This window comes from Serinus canaria, chromosome 2 (assembly GCF_022539315.1).
Source record: "Serinus canaria isolate serCan28SL12 chromosome 2, serCan2020, whole genome shotgun sequence".
Classification (NCBI taxonomy): Eukaryota; Metazoa; Chordata; class Aves; order Passeriformes; family Fringillidae; genus Serinus; species Serinus canaria.
The window spans coordinates 650,931-670,356 of NC_066315.1; the positions used below are offsets into that span (position 1 = coordinate 650,931).

A 19,426-nucleotide genomic window follows, 5' to 3' on the forward strand; every position below is an offset into this window, starting at 1 on the left:
CTCCCCAGGGATGTGGCCATGGCATCAGGCCTGGCAGGCTCAGGGAATGCCTGCAGGATGCTCTTGGGCACACAGTTTAGTTTTGGGTGCTGTGAGGAGCAGGAGCTGGACCTGGTGCCCTTTCCATGAATGCCAAATGGGGCTGTAATTCCATTAAATTCACACAGAAGGGCAAATGCAGAAATCCCTGCAACTACAACTCAACATAAGCCAGTCTGAATCTTCAACCCTCCCAGAGTAACTGTCCACTCACAACAGTGAGGCAGCTACACACAGAAAAAAATTAAAAAACTGATAAAAATGAGATTTTGAGTAATCTTTCAAGCAGCTGAAGAAGAAACACTTCTCCCAAGGCCTCTGGCACTGCACGTGACACAACTGCTGCTAATTCCTGAGTAATCCAGGCCCAGACAGCTCCTCTCCATGTCCTGACCTCACTCCCTTCCCCTCTCCTGGAGCTGCTGCTGCCTTCCCCGCTCAGGCAAACCCATCATCACCAGCTCAAAGTGAGGCTGGCACTCCTGAGCATTCCCCTTCCACATCCCACTCCCAGGGCTTTCCCAGGAGCTGCTCCGAGTGCCCCCAAAAGCTGAACTGTGTCCTTGGAGCCCCCTGGGTCAGGGGGAAGGCACACAGGGCTGGTTCCCTCCACCCCTTCCACTCCTGGCAGGGCAAAGCTGCTCTGAGGTCAGGCACAGTCCATGGGAAAGGGCCACGGGAAGCTCAGCTCCACACTCCTGCTCAGAGCAAGGAAGAGGAAGCAAATCCAGGATACCCCAGTGAGCTGCTCCTGGAACAGAGAAACACTGCAGGGAGCAGGCCAGGGCTCAGGTGGCACTGGGGGAGGGAATGATGGGCTCCAGCTAAGGAGCAGCACACAGAGGAGAGGGGAGGAGCTGCTGCTTCTCCAGATGCAGGCACACAGAGCTTTGCAGGGAGGTTGAACCCCAAATTGCACTTACTGCCTCTTTCTCCCGGTCCATGATGGTTTCCAGCTCCTCAAAGTGGCGAAGTTTTATCTCCAGCTTCTTCATCTGAGTCTCCACCAGAAGGGCCACCAGGGACTTGATCTTCCTCTCCTCCACAGCTGCCAGGTGCTGGGGATGAAACACAGGGGGTGTTCTGTGACACTGGGACAGGAAGGGGCTGGGAGGGAGGCAATCAGCCAGCTTCAGCCATCCTGCTCCACTTCTGGCAGGAAACAGGGAATTATAAATCCTGTGCTGGGAACCAGAGGCCCTTGGAAGATTCCTAAGGTTTAATCAAGTAAACAGGTGTGAAGGTTTCATCCAAGAGGTGTGGAGGATGCTCAGAGCAATCCAGCTCTGCCTCAGAGCTTCCCCAGCCCTGGGCACAGGGAGCCCTTCCAGAGGGAATGAAATGAGGGAGAAGGAAGGGGCTGTGCAGGGGAGTCAGCTGAGGGTCACCCAAAAAGCTCCCAGCAGGACACACAGAGGAGCTGTGACCCAGAATGACCCCAAACCAGGGAGATGGCACTGCCATGCCTTTGCCATTAAAATAGATTCTTCTCAAGCAGAAGGCAAATTGATTTTTATAAGGATTAGCTTCATGCCATTTATATCCACACATAAATAACAGCAGAGATCTGTGTGTCTATATCTGATCCATGAGGCAGCCATGGAAGTGTTTCACACCCTCGGAGTGTGACAAGTGTGGTCATGATGCCTCTCCCTGCCTCTGTAAAACCCTGGGCTCAGCAGGAGAACACCCTGAGAGTGCAGCCTGGGGGGCTCTGTGCTCACAGATGGGTCACAGGGAAAGGTGAGGGCTCAGGGAGCAGCAAACAAGGAGAAGCTGCAGCACATCCAGCTCCAGCTGCAAACAGACCCTGCTGAGGGAGCTGGGCCCAGCCTGGGACAAACACCCAGCTGGGGGAGCAGCATTAGAAACCTCCTGGGACCCTGGACAGAATCTGAACTTCTCAAAGCCCTGGGACAGCGTGCCACTGACAGTGTTCACCTCCCTGAGCCAGCAGCAGCCAGGGAGGGCTCAGGAAATGTGAGCAAATGCACTCCTGACTCTCTACAGTGAATTTCAAATCAGGTCTGGGAGAACCAGAGTGACCCCAAGCTCATCCAACACATCCCTGAGAAATTCCAGCAGCTGTTCCAAACCTGACCAAAGTGCTGCACACAAAATAATGAAACAAAGCTGACAGAACAGGAAATCTCATGTTAAATAACACTGCTCAGTAAAACAAACTTGTTTGTGTGAAAATTCAGAGTGAGGGAATCACCTGGGGACACAGAGTCTTCCACCAAACATTTCACTCTGTTTCACATGTGCAATTTTAATAATGAAATGGGATGAACATCTGATCAAAGCACATGATTAGGTGAAGGACAGGTATCAAATACACCTTGGAAAGGAAATTATCCCTGAAGTTTTTCCTAGACAGACTCAAAGGGGCTCAGCCTGGCACTACCCAGGGCTTTCCATGGGCAAAGGACAAATCCCTACAGCTGCAGCTGAGGAAAATCAGGAACACAAATTCAGTGGGGTCATCTGAAATGTCTGCTAAACCCATCCCTGCACCAGCCTGGAGCCATAAATGAGCAAGTGATCCTAAAGGGCTTTTCCAGCCTAAATGGTTCTGTAACAAAGAATCATGGAATGCATGAATGGTTTGGGTTGGGAGGGACCTTAAATCCACCCAGTGCCACCCCTGCCATGGCAGGGACACCTCCCACTGCCCCAGGCTGCTCCCAGCCCTGTCCAGCCTGGCCTTGGGCACTGCCAGGGATCCAGGGGCAGCCCCAGCTGCTCTGGGCACCCTGTGCCAGGGCCTGCCCACCCTGCCAGGAACAATTCCCAATTCCCCACATCCCATCCATCCCTGCCCTCTGGCAGTGGGGGCCATTCCCTGGGTCCTGTCCCTCCACCCCTTGTCCCCAGCCCCTCTCCAGCTCTCCTGGAGCCCCACTGGGATCAGGAATGGTCTCTTCAGTCCCAGGCACCTCCAAAGGAATTTGGGGAGGCCACGAGATCAGTGTTTGGCAGGAGGTGAAACTGGGACCAGAACAGCTCTGGGAAGGGGAAGAGATGGACCAAGAGCAGCAGCTCTGCAGCTCAGTCCCAGCTGGAGCAGAGCAGGAGCCATCAGGGATTCTTCTGCACAGGAAGGAAAAACCAGCTCACACTGGGTGTCCACTGAGGGGAAAGGGAGCAGAAGGTACTGAAATTCTAATGCTGTTTGTTCAGAAACCAGAACCTGTGAGAACACATTTCAGCTGTTGGTCTGTGGGAGATGCAGAGTCTCACCCTGAACATTCATCTTCACCTTTCCTCAAACAGCACAACTCAACTTCTGGAAGCCACTGATCCCAAAAGAAAAAAAACAAAACAAAAAAAAAATCCAAAAAACCCCCAAAAAACCCACAAAAACAAAACAAAACAAAACCCCCAAACAAACAAACAAAAAACAACAAAAAACAAACAAACAAACAAAAAAAACCCCAAACCAACCAAACAACAACAACAAAAAAACCCCAAAAAACCAACAACCAGGGAAAAAACCCCAAACAAACCAACCCCCCTTTCAATCCCTTGTCTTTAGCCCCCATCTTCACTCAGAATCCAGCTGCAATATTGCTCTGATAGGAAATCCTAAGGAAAAGAGCTTTTCACATGACCAGGCCTAGAGTTGATGATGAAGAGTTTAATTACTCCCTGAGACACAGACCACCCAAAGCTCTAATATTGTCTGGCTTTTTGAGGGAGTGGGAAGAGAAATCCCTGCTGAACCTGAATTCTGCTCTGAAGTGTCAGCCTCCTAATTACCATAGATTATTGCCTGTAATGGAAAGCTGAAGCTCTTCCAGAACATTATTAGTGCCATAATGAAAAGTGCCACCAGCCAGGCTCCTGCTCCCTCCAACTCCTCATCTCCAGGGGAAGGGAGCAGCAGCTCACCTTCACTTGGAGCAAGTGGCCTTGCATCAGACCCAGATGAAATCCCATGTCTCCTCACACAGACACAGGTCTGTCCAACTTGGTGAGGGTATCTGTGAGTCTGATGAGCTGAGGGACACCCACAGACTCCAGGTGATGCACAAGGGAGCCACTCTGGGCTCTGCACTTCACCAAAATGCTGAACCTCAGCTTTGCTGCAGTTTGGGATTTAATGGACAGGGAGCTGTCTGCCCTGTGGGATTGTAGAGCCTGGATTGAAAGGTAAGAACTAAACCATCCTCCATCTCCTGGCTGCAGAGGGAGGGACTGCACAGGACATCACCCACCAGCCTCACCCTGGGGAATGCAGCTGGGGAAAAAGTCTGAAGCTCAAGTGTCAAAGATCAGAGTGGAAAAGTTAACAGAACACACAACATCTCACTCAATGCATGGAAATCCATCAGGAATAAACAGCCAAGCCTTGCTCTTGGTTTTACAAAGCAGGTGCAATATGGTACTGAATCCAAGAGCGATTAAAACACCCAAATTAAAACTTGAATCCAGAGAAATTTGTAAAGAGAAAACAGATTTGAGAAAGATACTCTAAAGGCAATGAAAGCAGTGTGGCTCCTGCAAAAGGAAAGGCAAGACAACGTGCAATTAGTAATTACAGGGTAAAGAAAAGCTGATTCAACACAGCTCATTAGAGACCACACACAAACAGGATTCAAGGGGACACCAACGTGCCTGTAACACAACACAGGGTCATTGAGGTGTCTGAGAGGTGCAGTGCCAGCACTCAACATCCCTCTGTGCCTGCCCCAGCCAGAGCCCAGGGGCAGCAGGAGAGCCCATCAGAGGGTCTGTGCCCCCCAGCAGCCAACAGCCTTGCCAAGAAGCCACACACACTTTGGGGCTATTCCCTAGGGATGTTCACCCACTTCATAATCACCCAGGGAACTGCTTAATTAACACTGTTCATTATCTCCCCCAGGGGCTCAGGCAGGAGAAATGAAGGCAGCACTTGTGCCCCCGTGGGCTATCAGGGATCAGAGGGTGAGCTCCAGCTCTGGGAGCCAGGGGCACTCCAGGCCCAGCTCTGCTGTCCCTGGCAGGCAGGCCCAGGCTGCTGGCACAGCACCAACCTTGGCTTTGGTGGCAGCAGAGGCCAAGGCAGCAGCTGCAGCTGTGGCCACGTTTCCTTCCGAGATCTCGTGCTCCACTTTCTTCTTCCCAGCCTCAGCTTCTTTGTCCTTGCTGCCATCAACGTTCTCCTTGTTCTCCTCTGCCTCCTTTTCCTCTGCAAGGGCACCACACTAATTAGTCAGGCACTAATTAACTCATCCCCAGTTCCAGCACTGCTCCCCATCCAAACGCTGCCAGGGGAGCCCCAGTTTGAGAGGATCTGATCCAACAAATGGGGAACTTTAAATGCTTTTCATTCCCATCCTCTCAATTCAGCACCAGCTCCCCCTCACCATTTCCAAATCAACTCCATCAAACCCAGGCACTCCTGATTGTCCATGCTGCTAAAATCCTGACTCTTGGATGGCAGGAAAACAGCAACATGTGCATTCCCATCCCTGGCAGTGTCCCAGGCCAGGCTGGACAGGGCTTGGAGCAGCCTGGGACAGTGGGAGGTGTCCCTGCCATGGCAGGGATGGCACTGGATGGGCTTTGAGGTCCCTTCCAACCCAAACCATTCCATGATTTCATGAGGCACAGGGGAAATGACAAAAAGAATAAGGTTTTATGTAGATGTTGTTACCCCTCAGCCTGTCAAAATCCAGGCTCTGCATCACTTCCCTGGGAAACTGAGCTGAAATATTGACTTCCAAGAGGAGAAATGAGCAGAGAATCCCAGAATGGTTGGGTTGGAAGGGAATTCAAAGCCCATCCAGTGCCACCCCTGCCATGGGCAGGGACACCTCCCACTGTCCCAGGCTGCTCCCAGCCCCTTCCCACCTTTAACACCTCCAGCAGTTCCACCTCCTTGAATCCCAAATGATCAAATGCTGTGGAATTTGGGCAAATCCCCCCATTCCCATGCCCCACAGGCACTGGGGGCTGCAGCTGCTCCCCCATGCCCAGGGCTGGGAAGCTCAGGCAGGGATGTGGAGCCCGAGCTCTGCAGGGAGGCTCAGCTGGAGCCTCTGTGAGCACAGAGCAGCGCCAGGAGCCAGGGGAACGTTCCCAGCTGGGCTGGGGCCTGCCAAGGCCTCTGGGGAGGGGTGGGCAGGGGCAGCTCTCCTCACCTGCCTTGGGCTCTGCAGCCCCGTCGCTCTCGGGCTCCTTGTCCGCGTTCCGCTCGCTCTCCCCTTCCGGAACCTTCTCCCCCTCCTCGGGCTCGCTCTCGGCTTTGCTCTCCACCTGAGGGCATGGCAGGGGGACATGGCAGGGGGACATGGCACCCACTGCCAACTCTGGGCATGGCTTCCAGCGAATTCCTCACACAGTGCAAGGGGAACATTTTAGAGGGCGGCTGCTGCTCCAGCCAAAACTGACAGACAAACCCAAAATGTGAATAAAAGAGCAAGTCCTGTGACCAGGCCAAGCTGGGTTACTCTGTGGGTACAAAAACTCCTGAACTAAGACCACAGAATCATGGGATGTCTGGGAATATCCAGATTTCCAAGCCCTGAGTGAGTCTTCCCCATTTATCTGTTCCCAAATGTCCCTGTGGATCAGGGAGGCAGAAGAACTACCTGGAAGCAGAGTGGGAAATGACCCCAAGGCTGCACTGATCAGCCCCAGGTTAGTCTGAACTCCTCATCTGCCAAAGGAGGCAACAAGAAATACCTCCTGTTGCTGCAGACTCCAGAAAAGCTATTTCCATTTATTTATCAGGAATGTAGCAGGAATTAAATAATAAATAAACAAAACATTCAAAATTAAATTTACATCTATAATTAAAATATTAATTTTATTAAAATACATATTAAATATAATTATATTAGTACATAAACAAATAAACTAGTAATAATTTAAATATTAGAGTAATTTAGCAGTAACTAAACTGGTATCCTGGAATTGCTGGTTTAATCCCAGCTCATGTCTGAAACACCCACTGCAGTTTGAGGTACCTGTCTGTGGACACAGGTTATGAAAAAGCCACAAATGTGTTCTTGTGCTCATTACCAACAGGTTGAAGGAAAATGATAATTAGTGCCTAAAGAGGTGATCTTTGAGGGCAGGGTGGATCACCCCCAGCACCACAAACACATCCATGCCCAAGGGCCCTCTGGGGAGGATTCTCCTTGAGCAGCTCAGCTGGAGGCCCCAGTGGCTGTGAAACAGCTGAGTGCTCCAAAGGCAGCGTGTGCTGAGAGCCCTGCTGGCAGCAGGAGCTGGCCCTGGCCCAGGAGCTGCCCTGCAGTGCCAGCCCAGAGCCCCCCAGGCCAGGGTGCCCCCCTGGTGCAGCTCCAACCCCAGCTGCCACAGCATCCCTGCTCCCATTCCCTTCCAGAACACCTCCCTGCTGCCTCACTCCAGCACTGAGCTGGAGCTCTGTGCAGGCAGGAACTGTCCCTGTGGGGACACAAACTGTCACAGCTGTCACCTGTGTCACAGGCACCCCAAAACTCCTGGATTCAGGGTTTCAGGGGCAGGAGCCTCCCGCCAGCAGACCCAAACTCACCTTCTCTGCTGGCTGCCCCTCTGCCTCAGTTTCCATCTTCTCTTCCTCAGCTCCATCTGAGAAACAAACAGGGAGGGTTTAGGGTTTTGGAACTGCCCCCACAGCCCCTCTCTCTTCTGGGCTAACCAAACCTGCTGTTCTCCACCAGTGGCTCCAGGAAAGGGCCAGCACTGAACTGCCACAGCCCAGGCTGCCCCCACCCTGCCCTGGGGCACTTCCATGCCCCCAGCCCTAAACCAGAGCACACAGAGCCCAACTGGTGTTGAAGTGAGACCAACATGAGGACAGAAGAAGCAATAACAAAGATGATGGTTAAGGAGTCTCTGTTCCAGAGCAGGAGTGCTGGAAGAGCTGGGAGTGCATCCTGTGCTCAGGACACAGCCCTTGGAAATCCATTTATTGCTTTATAAAACACTGATTTAAAATGTTCCTGTAATGACAGCTGGTTCTGGAGAGCAGGGGATAACAACCAGCCATGGAAACACCACGGAGGTGTCTGGATAATGTTCTGGAATCTAGAATATTTTGTGGGATTGGTCAGAAGTTCAAGAAATCCTAATTCATCCACAGCTCTGCAAGGAGAGACGAGAGGAAGCACAAGCTCATGGTCCTGGCCAAGGATTTCACAATTTGTACAGAGGCATTAAAGGAGCTTATTTAGATCCTGGACTGGGGTGATGCAGAACTGCTGGTGACAAGCCCTGATCCATCTCTAAGCTTCTGAAGACATCAGCTGGTGCTGGGGGCTCATTTTCAGTAATCCTCATTTTCCTGCTAATTCCTGTGTGCTACACTGAGGAAAAACAAGGTACAAAGTGTTCTTCTTGAACAGCAACAGCTCTGAAGAGAAATCTTTACACAGGTCCCTTCCACACAAAAGAAAAACCAGCTAAAATGTCTGACTGAAGGGTAATAGTTTTCCTCTTGGCCTATTTTAAGATGATAAACCCCCTTATCTGAACTATCTGCCACCATAATTCAATTTAGGGAGACTGGGGACGTTCTCCCTCACAGGTTTTATCTCAGAGTTAGGATTTAGTGACCCAATAATGTCACAGGCAAAATCTCGATTAGATTTTGTCAGACAGCTCTTTCAAGCCTAGAAGCAGAGTTCCAGACTGGGCTGGAAAGTGTCATTCCTCCAGGAAAGGGAAGGGTTTACCAAGAAAGCTGGATTCAATCCTTTGAGACAAAGAAAGGGAGACAAAGTGCAGAACATTCTGAGTGTGCCCAGGTTGGTGGAACTCAAACCAAAAAAATACTGCATAGAAATGCCTAAATTTACATTTTTGGGTGGGGAGGATCATTGAGATCATCCCATTGCCACCCTGCCATGGCAGGGACACTTTCCACTGTGCTGGGGTGCTCCAAGCCCCTCCAACCCATCCTGGGACACTTCAGGGATCCAGGGACAGCCACAGCTGCTCTGGCCAGGAGAGCCTTCCGTGCACCATGGGAGCTGCTGAGGGACTGATGCTGCTGCTGCTGTGGAGAAATTCCCAGGATCCCAAATCCCTGAGGCTGGAAAAGCCCTCCCAGACCATCGAGCCCACCCTGTCCCCAGCCCAGAGCCCTGAGTGCCACATCCAGTCATTCCTGGGACACCTGCAGGGATGGGCACTCCAAACCTCCCTGGGCAGCCCCTGCCAAGGCCTGAGCCCCCTTTCCATGGGGAAATTGCTGCTGGTGTCCCTGCCCTGGCCCAGGCTGAGGCTGATCCCTCTCCTCCTGTCCCTGTTCCCTGGGAGCAGAGCCCAGCCCCCCTGTCAGGCTGTCCCCTCCTGGCAGGGAGGATCTCCAAACAAACAGCACATCCCAGACAGACAAACTGCTTCCAGCCACTCTTCTCAAGGCAAAGCACACAGAGCATCTCCAAGTGCTCTCAGATCCTCCTGGGTGTCAGGACACACTGATGGACACCACCCAAACCCAGGTGCTCCCTCCCATGCCCAGGGACACCTGGGAAGGAAGGGACATGTGACACCAAGATGATTCCAACACCCTGATTTGACCCAGCTCCCCTGCCCTGGCTGCAGCAGCACATGTGAGGCTAAAATGAGGCTGACAGCTTCAGACAGGTTGTGGTCAATGGGTTTTGAAAAGTGTTTTCCTGCATCAGCTGCAGAGCCCTGACACACAGTGACAGCGTGGTGGCTGCAGCTCCCAGGGCCACCAGGTCCCAGGGGTGGGACACCACGGGACAAGGGACAACAGCTTCAGTTATCCATTGTTAGTCTGGGGGAAATGAGTTTGCCTGGGTGGAAGCAGGTTTGGTTCTGAACCACAGGCTGCTCAAAGGATCCAGGGTCATTAAGGCTGGGAAAGCCCTCCAGGACCATGGAGTCCAAGCTGTGCCTGATCCCCACCTTGTCCCCAGCCCAGAGCACTGAGTGCCACATCCTGGGGCACCTCAGGACTCCAGCACCTCCCTGGGCAGCCCCTTCTAACATTGAACAGCCTCTCCATGAAGAATTCCTCAAAACAGCAGAGTCTGGTAAAACTTACTCCCTAATTCCACAATGAAAGGATGACACAAAGGCCACAACACGCCTGACCTTCTGCACAGCCATGAGAGAACTGCCTCTGGCCCTGGCACAGCCACAACCACAACTGCACTGATTTGCTGTGTGAGCTAATGAGCCTACTGAAAATACACCCCAGAGGACCTGATCAGCCTGGGACAAAGGGGAAGCCTTGACTTTAAGGAGAGAGCTCCTGAAATCCCTTTCACCAAAGATGCTCTTGAAGTCTGTTCAGCAGGATGTGGGAATCAGGGATCACAGAATCCCAGAATCATTACAGCTGGAATTCACCTCTGAGACCATGGAGTCCACCCTGTGCCAATGCCCACCTTGTCCCCAGCCTGGAGCACCCAGTGCCACCCCCAGCCCTTCTTGGGACACCTCCAGGAATGGGCACTCCAAACCTCTCTGGACAGCCCCTGCCAATATTTAACAACCTTTCCAAGGAGAAATTCCTGCTGATGCCCACCCTGAGCCCCCCTGGCACATCCTGAGGCTGCTCCCTCTCCTCCTGTCCCTGTTCCCTGAATGAAAGGACATTTCTTAGGTCAGGAAGAGGCAGATGTGTGAGCCACCCAGGACACCTCTCAAGAGGGAAAATCCACTGGGAGATGAGGAATCATCATCCCTCCAAGCCCCTCTTTCACCTGAACCAGCAGGTGTTCTGTTTCTATGGAATTTTATTGTTTTTCACATTATCTCTAAGAAAACTGAGCCCTTTTTACTAACACATGAAGAACTCAGGGCTGAGTTCTGCCCAAGCCAGTGACTTCACAGAGAACTCAAATGGACTTTAGGTCAACAAGGAAACCTGTGAAACATCTCCCTGCTAAGAACTCCCTGTGTTACCAAAGAGATGCAGGAGCAGCAGATCCAGAACCTCTGCTGTAGTGAGAGGAGCAAACAAAGCTCTGCAAACAGCAGTGGGGTCACCTGCCGGAGCTCCAGCTCAGCAAACAGTTTAAGATGCCCTCCAGACAGCCCAGACTCCTCTGTTCTCACTGAGGCAGCACACAGCCTGTCACAGCCAGGCTGGGACATGAATACTTAATTGAGAGGAAATCCTCGATAGCTGTGGAAACATCCCGGCCCTGGGTATGATAATGAAGCTGTTATCTAAACCATCATTTACATCTCCCACCATAACTCAGGGCTGCCTCTGCTCCTGCCTCACACAGCCTGGGGGCTCAGCAACAGGGGGGCTCCAGGGCAAGCCTGGGGAGCTGGGAATGCTGCTGGGGGAGCTGGAAAAGCCACAGCAGCTCCTGTGTGAGCCACAGAATTCAGCAGGAGAGGAGTGATGGGCTCAACCCCTGGGGTGCAGACTCAGGCACCAGGACACACTCAAAACTATATTGTTATTATATTATTAATTATTATTAAATAACAATATCAATACAAATACCTATTATTATTATTATTATTATTATTATTATTATTATTATTATTATTATTATTATTATTATTGGCACTCTGAATCCACTGGTTTAGGAATGCTTCCATCACCTCAGAGCTCTCACCCTGGAGAGCAGCAGACAGAGAAATCTCCCTGCCAAACATGACCAAAATAACTGGGTGTATGTGCCCTCTCTGTGTGTGGTTTTCTAGAATGTTGTGTGTTTGGGAATGAATCAAACCCGTGCCCAAAATGGTGAATTTAACTCTCCCCTGGCAGCATTTACTGGGGATGGGATGCAGGAAATCAAAGCCCCTCACTCAGGGGCACAGAGCAGCTGCAGCCTGAGGCCCCCAGGATGGTGTCAGGGGAAATATCTGCTGGAGTAAGACCTGAAATGCTCAGGTACCTCCAACACAGCCCCTGCAGAGGCTGCCTTGAGAAATCAGTGTCCTTGGCCACCTTGGAAAGACAGGAACAAAGACTTCCTAGAAATCATTAAACACCACAGGTGTGCTGGACATTCCCCTTCTCTGGAGCTTAATCCCAGTCGCAAGGGCTGGGTCCCCCTGTGCCCCAAGGGGGCTGGATCCCCCCCTCTGCCCCAAGGGCCGGGTCCCCCTGTGCCCCAAGGGCTGGGTCCCCCCTTTGCCCCCAAAAAAAGGGGGGGGCCCTGGGTCCCCCCTGTGGCCCCAAGGCTGGATCCCCCTGTGCCCCAGGGGCTGGGTCCCCGCTGTCCCCAAGGGCTGGGTCCCCCCCCTGCGGCCCAGCCGGGTCCCCCCCTCTGCCCCAAGGGCTGGGTCCCCCTGTGCCACAAGGGCTGGGTCCCCCTGTGCCCCAAGGGCTGGGTCCCCCTGTGCCCCAAGGGCTGGGTCCCCCTCTGCCCCAAGGGCTGGATCCCCCTGTGCCCCAAGGGCTGGGTCCCCCTGTGCCCCCAGGGCTGGATGCCCCCTGTGCCCCAAAGGCTGGTCCCCCTCTGCCCCAAGGGCTGGATCCCCATGTCCCCAGGGCCGGGGTCCCCCTGTGCCCAAGGGGGCTGGGGCCCCCTCTGCCCCAAGCGGGGTCCCCCTCTGCCCCAAGGGCTTGGTCCCCCCTCTGCCCCAAGGGGCTGGTCACCGCTCTGCTCCCAAGGGGGCTGGGTCCCCCTCTGCCCCAAGGGCTGGGTCCCCCTCTGCCCCAAGGGGGCTGGGTTCCCCTGTGCCCCAAGGGCTGGGTCCCCCTGTGCCCAAGGGCTGGGTCCCCCTGTGCCCCAAGGGCTGGGTCCCCCTCTGCCCCTCTCGTGCCACTGTCACTGGCACAGCTGCAGAGCAGCTCCAGTCAGTTCTTCCACAGCCTGCACTGGGGCAGGATTCAGAAAGCTCCTGGTATTTATTGTGGGCAACTGTTTTAAACCTTAGAGCAGCTTGTCCAGAGCAGCTGGGGCTGCCCCTGGATCCCTGGCAGTGTCCCAGGCCAGGCTGGACAGGGCTTGGAGCACCCTGGGACAGTGGGAGGTGTCCCTGCCAAGGCAGGAGTGGCACTGGATGGGCTTTAGGGTCCTTCCAGCCCAAACCTTTCTCTGACTCTATGAAGGCAGGAGACAGAGCCCACCACACTCACCACAGCATCTGAACCACTCCAGTCCCCTCGTACCTCCACTGAAGCCTCACTTTATCAACTTAAAAGGAATTATCACCAGCTCTTAGAAAACCTAACAATGAAGACTTAGAAGAGGAGATTCTTGGGTATTAACTTAAGCTCCTCCAATCTGTTCCAGTCATTTTCCCTTTTCACATTCCATATTGACTATAATTCACTGATATTAAAAGTTTTAAAATTATTATGGAGCTCTGATATAATTTTCCTTTTGAAATATAACAACTAATGAACTTTAATTCTAGCATGGAACCTTAGACAGATACTTTTATTTCTCCATAGTTGCATTTAAATATAAAAACAGCATTCTGTGGTTCCATTACAGAATGGATGGACAAGACACAGGGAATGGCTTTGAAGAGAAAGAGAGCAGGGTTAGACTGGATATTGGGAAGGAATTGTTCCCTGGGAGGGTGGGGAGGGACTGGAACAGTTTTCCCAGCCCTGGATCCCTGGCAGTGCCCAAGGCCAGGCTGGACAGGGCTCACCTGGGACAGTGGGAGGTGTCCCAGCCCATGGCAAGGGTGGCACTGATGATCCTTGAGGACCCTTCCAGCCCAACATCCTTCGATTCCATGCCAATAAACCAGCCAGTGGGCTTTCCTTCCCATCTGGAGCCCCAGCAGGTGTTTGCAGCCCTGCAGTACAATCCCCCAGGTCCGAGCACAGCCACAGCCCATGGCACAACCTCTGCCACGGACACTGGGGGTCCCTGTGCCCAGCTCTGGGGGGTGGGAGGCACCACAGACTGCTGAGTGACCCAGTTCACTCGGGCTGAGCAGCTCCCCCAGGGAGAACCATCTGCTCCTGCCCTAATTTATTCCATTAGTCAGAGCCCAGCACAAATCGCATTAACGCCGTGGGGCCAGGCCCAGCTCCCCTCACTGCTCACCCAGAGCTGCCTGCCTGGGACCTGCCCTGAGAGCCCCTGACAGGCACCTCACATCCCCCTGCCAGCCTGGGCCAAATTCCCCAGAGAAAGGGCCAGAAAGGGCCAACCTGCAGCCTGGCAACGGGGACAAGTCCAAGCAGCAAATGTGTTACAGGGGACATGATCAGGACAGGGGGAACAGCCTCAGGATGGGCCAGGGGGGCTCAGGGTGGACAACAGCAGGAATTCCTTCATGGAAAGGATTGTTAAATACTGGCAGGGCTGCCCAGGGAGGTTTGGAGTGCCCATCCCTGGAGGTGTCCCAGGAAGGGCTGGGGGTGGCACTCAGTGCTCTGGGCTGGGGACAAGGTGGGCATTGGGCACAGCTTGGACTCTGTGACCTTGGAGGGCTCTTCCAACTGAAATGATCCTGTGAAGTCCTTAACAAACCACAGTGACCCCTGCACTGGGAGGATATGGGAAAGGGGAACAAAGACTGGAAGAAAAATTTAACTTAAGCTGACCTTATTTTAAACCAACTCTGAAATTAAACTCAGCCCCAGATGGAGTAAGGCAGAGATTTGGTTTATAGCTGACTTGCAAATAAACCCAAAGCTTGTCCTTCCAGCAGAGCTTCAGTGCCTGCTGTCAGCTCTGAGGAACAGGAGCAGCAGATGTTCCAGATGTTTCTCTTCCCCTTCCAGCACACAATGCCCACCATCCCAAAGCACCGAGCTGCCTCATGGCAAGTCTGTCGCACTGAGTGCAGAACTGAGATGTGTGACAGAAGGGCTGAGCGGTTTGTTTGCTTCTTTCCTAATTAAAAACTATCTTGGTGATTTAAGTGGCATTCTGCAATCTAATTTTCTGGGTAGTTTTGCAATGGACATCTAGAGCTATAAATAGCAGCCCTCTGTGGGCAGCAGTTGATAAGTGAAGAGCACCAAGCACAGCCCCTCGTGATGCCAGCCCACAATGTGGCACCTTGCTCGTGTCCCTGCACAGGGTGACAGCAGGGCAGCTCTGCAGGGCAGGAGCACATCCCAAACCCAGCCTCCCAGTCAAGCTCCATCACATCCTGCTCAGCTTCCCCAGAGCCAGACGTGCCTTTTCATGTCCAGTCACTGAAGTCACTGAAATCATTTGTGAGAGGCTGAACAAAGCAGGAGCCAACAGGGCTGAGAGAAAGTAGCACTGACAAGATTGTGGATCTGTAACCAAATGAGGAGAGTAAAGCATGAGAAAGCCCTGGGGAGTGTCTGCTCCTCCTGCTGGGGAGAGCCACCAGGGCCAACAGAGAGGGGCACACGCAGCTTCACTTCCCAGGGAGCTGCTTTGACACTCCAGAGCAATCAGGAACCAATCTGCACCAGGCAGGGTTTCAGAGAAGAGACTTAATAGCAGAATATTTGCTGAACACCACAGAAATTAAACCAGAGCTTGTTAACACACACAGGTAAAGCCCAGCAGAATTCCAGCCCAACCAGAGGCAGGACTGGGTTATCATGTGCCACTCCAGCACTCCATCAGAAATGCCTCTGCTGCTGCCTCCACAGTGAGCAACACACTCAGAGGACCAGATCCACCCTAAAGCCCACTGCCCAAACCTCTCAGTTTGCTTTAACCCCCCCAAAGGCACAAACAAAACTGTAGCTAAATGCACAACATCATAAGGAGACAACAGATTTGCGTTAATAATACAAATTAATTGCATTACTTTAGCAGAATTAATAATAAATTTAGTCACTTTAGACTGAAGGTCTTGCACAACTTTCTGTGCAAAATCTTCATGACTATCATTTTGTCTTGAGTTCTCCAACACCCAACCAATGGAATATCCTGCTCTGGTATTTTTGGTCAGCCCCCTCTGTGCATCCCAAGTAACAGCACTTCCACACAGAGAGCAGAACAAACTCCTACAACTCAAGGTATCCCTAAATTCCTTAGTTCAGTGTCTGAGTCAATCCTGCAGAGAGCACAACGACCCATCCCCTTCTCCCTCCCCACAACTTCCATCTCCTGGAGGAGGAGGATTTGGAGGAGAATGTGGGGTTTCTCAGGACTCAGAGGAAATGCCCCAGGGGATGCAGCACTCACCCATCTTCTCGGGCTCCTCGGGGCCGGTGCCAGCGATGCAGCTGCTCTCCAGCCCGTAGGTGGGATCCACCTTCCCTGAGGCTCGAGCTGCTTCCTGCACCTTCTTCACGTGGGCCTCCACCAGCTCCAGGGGCACCTCCTCTCTGACCCGGGAGAACTCCTCTGGGGGACAGGACACACAACATGAGCCCTTCTGGGGCTTCTGCAGCAAATTAAGTCACATTTTCTCTGACTGGTGGGCAGGTAAAGCCTGGGACAAAGGGAATTCTCAAACAGCTGAGATCCTGGCACACAAGGTGGTTGATTCTGTATTTCAGGTGTGGTAGAAAAGAGTCTCTTCCCAATTACATGAAATTGTGTTTTATGTGGAAAAACAAGGAAAGAATTGAAAGGAACTATTTTATCAAGTGGACACACCCAATGTCCACTGAAGACTTGAACCTTCTAGTAAAAGATGTCCCTGCCCATTGCAGGAGGTGGAACAGGAGGTCCCTTCAAGACCCCTTCCAACTCAGTCCAGTCTGGGAATTCTAGGATCTCTGGCAAATAATTTCACACAGGTTAAACAGGAAAACTGCAAGATCCACACTGAATTTACCCAGAGCTGCACTGGTGACAGTGCTCAGAGCAACAGCAAGCACCAGGTGCAAATATATTGGGAGCAGTGAGGGCAGAAGGCAAGACCAGCCATTCTTGGGCACTCAGTGGCCTTCTGGAGCCACTCCAACTTCACACAGCGTGCCTGGGCTGGGAGGGGCTGGATGTCACCCAGGGCAGGGTCCCCTGGGCTGTGCCAGGTGGGTTTGGGATGTCTCCAGAGAGGAGACTCCAGCCCCCCTGGGCAGCTGCTCCAGGGCTCTGCCCCTCCATGGACAGAGGCTGTTCCTGTGCTGGGCTGGAGCTGCTGGGCTTTGGTTTGTGGCCACTGCTCCTTGTGCTGTCCCTGAGCAGAGTCTGGCACCTTCTCCTGGCACACAGCTGGGAGATTTGTGTGCATTGATGGGATCCCTGGGAGCCCTCCCTCCTCCAGGCTGAGCAGGCCCAGCTCCTGCAGTCCCTGCTCACCAGAGATGCCCCAGAGCCCTGAACATCCCTGTGGCCCCTGCTGGACCCTCTCCTGCAGCTCCTTGGGCTGGGGAGCCCAGAGCTGGCCAGGACACCCCAGCTGTGCCTGAGCAGGGCACCCTGGCTGCAGATGGGATTTCGGGGAAGCAGAACACAAACCTGGGGAGAGCAGAGCTTCTCCTACATAACTGTACCCCCAGCTCCTGTGTCTTACTGCTCACTGAGGAGTCTGCATCCCCATGGCTGGAGGGGCAGGCACACACAGGGCCGGGGACACGGGGTGAGGGAGGACACGGGGTGAGGGACGAGGGGCACGGGGACGAGGGGCACGGGGGACGGGGGGCACGGGGACGAGGGGCACGGGGGACGAGGGGCACGGGGACGAGGGGCACGGGGGACGAGGGGCTGTGCCGTACCGAGGGCAGCCTTGGCGGCGGCCGAGGCCACGCGCGGATCCACCACGGAGGCCAGGAAGGCCACGGTGCTCATGACGGGGTTGCCCGACTGGCTGAAGGGCACGGGCTGGTAGGCCAGGGGTCCCAGGGAGGCGTCCGAGTTCTCCAGGTAGGGATCCTCGATGGGCAGGCGCAGGAAGTGCAGGATGCACTCGTCCTGCGTGCGGCTGCCCACGTGCTCCGACACCTTGTTCCAGTCGTCCTTGTACATCTCCAGGGCCTGCAAAAGGCAAAAGCGGCGGCTGCTCGGGGAAAGCAAGGCTGCTGTGGGCAGGAGGATTATCCATACTGGTTATTGTGTGATGGAGCAGTAAATGGGGACCAGACAACTACTGAAAATGGGGCTTTTCTGGCATCAACGTTATCTGCGTAAGAAATGTGAGAATTTCCCTGAGGTACCAGTGACGTTGAAGCCACAGGGATCATCACAGGAGTGGATGCTGTTACTGCATCAGAAAGAATTGTCAGAAGCCTTGGGATTTACTAATATCTGCACAGTAGGTGTTTCCCCATTTTGCTTCCACAGAGAACTAAATCTGCCTTTCCACCAAGTCTCACAATCCTTTAATTCCCAGCACTCCCCCCAAGGACTCTTGTTCCCTCTCTGAAGCTCTCTGGGGCAGGAACAGGATCTATTTCTCTATTTTTATTTCTAAATGTGGACTGGCTGTGATGGTGAAATCAGTCTTTAGATCCACCAGATGCTATGGAAGTGGAAAAGCATCAAACCAATAGACCAGGGGAAAAGAGGGAAATCTATCCCACACCCTGAAGCCAGGAGAGAGCAGTTCTGCAGGAGATGTGCACAGTGTGATTTCTGTTAAATCAGGGCAAACAATCATTACTGGCTAGATAAGGCACCTGATAAAGTAAGAACCTGTAGACGATCTCAAAGACTTCCTCAAGAAAAGTCTTAAAGCAATTTAACAGCAATGAGCTCCTGAAGGCCCTGCACTAGTTCCTGAAAACCCAACACATTAATCCTGTAACAAGCTCCAAGTCACAGCCTAATAAATTATTACTCCTTAACAAGCCTTTTTTTCCTTGAAAATTGTTTTAGTGCAGTATCTGGACAGAATAAAATAAATACTGACATATCCTGAACCATGAACTTTTACATTTCTGAGAGGATCCATGGTGCAGTCACCCAGATAAGGCAAAAAAAGGCATTGAGTTTCTGGCAGAAGATGTTCAGTGTGAAAATGAGCTTTCCCAAGTAAATCTCTCCCACAAGGCTGACAACTCCCAGAAATCTCAACCTTCCAGACTGACTGAACTCTCAGAGCTGGATCTGCCAGAGGTCCCGAGGAGAACACACCCAAGGTGGGAGAGCAGAGCACACAGGGACACAGTGTCCCTGTGCTGGGGGTTTCAGCACTTCCCAGGGACAAGGGGAAGATCCAAACTGAGCCACCAGCTTGGTGCTCAGAGTTCCTCCACCTGGGAAGGGCCCAGAAAACACACCAACTTCTATGGAACACCAGGACCAGGCTGGAGGGGGCTTGGAGCTAGCTGGGATGGTGGAAAGGGGTGGGATGAGCTCTGAGGTCCCTTCCAAACACACTGCTGTCTTCAGAGCAGCTCTGGTTTAGTATTTGTTCAGTTAAAACAGAAGCTCTGAGAACTCCTCAAGGACAAAGTATTGACCTGTGCAGGGCCCTCGGGCACGGTGTGGCTGCAGAGGGTCAGCTGAGGTCAGGAAAATGTGTGCAAAAAATGCTCCTGTTTGCAAAGACGTGGAAGCAAACTGGCTACAAGGACAGATAATTCAATCCAAAGGCATCAGAGATCCAGCATGGATCAAACTGGAGGGACATGCCCAAGCTGCCTCAGTGG

At 52.9% G+C, this 19,426-nt stretch overlaps 1 protein-coding gene across 1 annotated transcript in view; it reads right to left on the reverse strand.

The window, feature by feature from the left end:
• Positions 1–19,426, reverse strand: part of SMARCC1 (SWI/SNF related, matrix associated, actin dependent regulator of chromatin subfamily c member 1) — a 67,168-nt gene that overhangs the window by 14,617 nt on the left and 33,125 nt on the right. Inside the window, exons 20-25 of the mRNA XM_050970915.1 lie at positions 17,552–17,810; positions 16,071–16,232; positions 7,550–7,605; positions 6,168–6,282; positions 5,058–5,212; positions 963–1,097 (exon numbers count right to left, since the gene is read on the reverse strand). Of these exons, the coding sequence (XP_050826872.1) occupies positions 963–1,097; positions 5,058–5,212; positions 6,168–6,282; positions 7,550–7,605; positions 16,071–16,232; positions 17,552–17,810 (882 nt within the window). The remainder of the gene's footprint in view (positions 1–962; positions 1,098–5,057; positions 5,213–6,167; positions 6,283–7,549; positions 7,606–16,070; positions 16,233–17,551; positions 17,811–19,426) is intronic.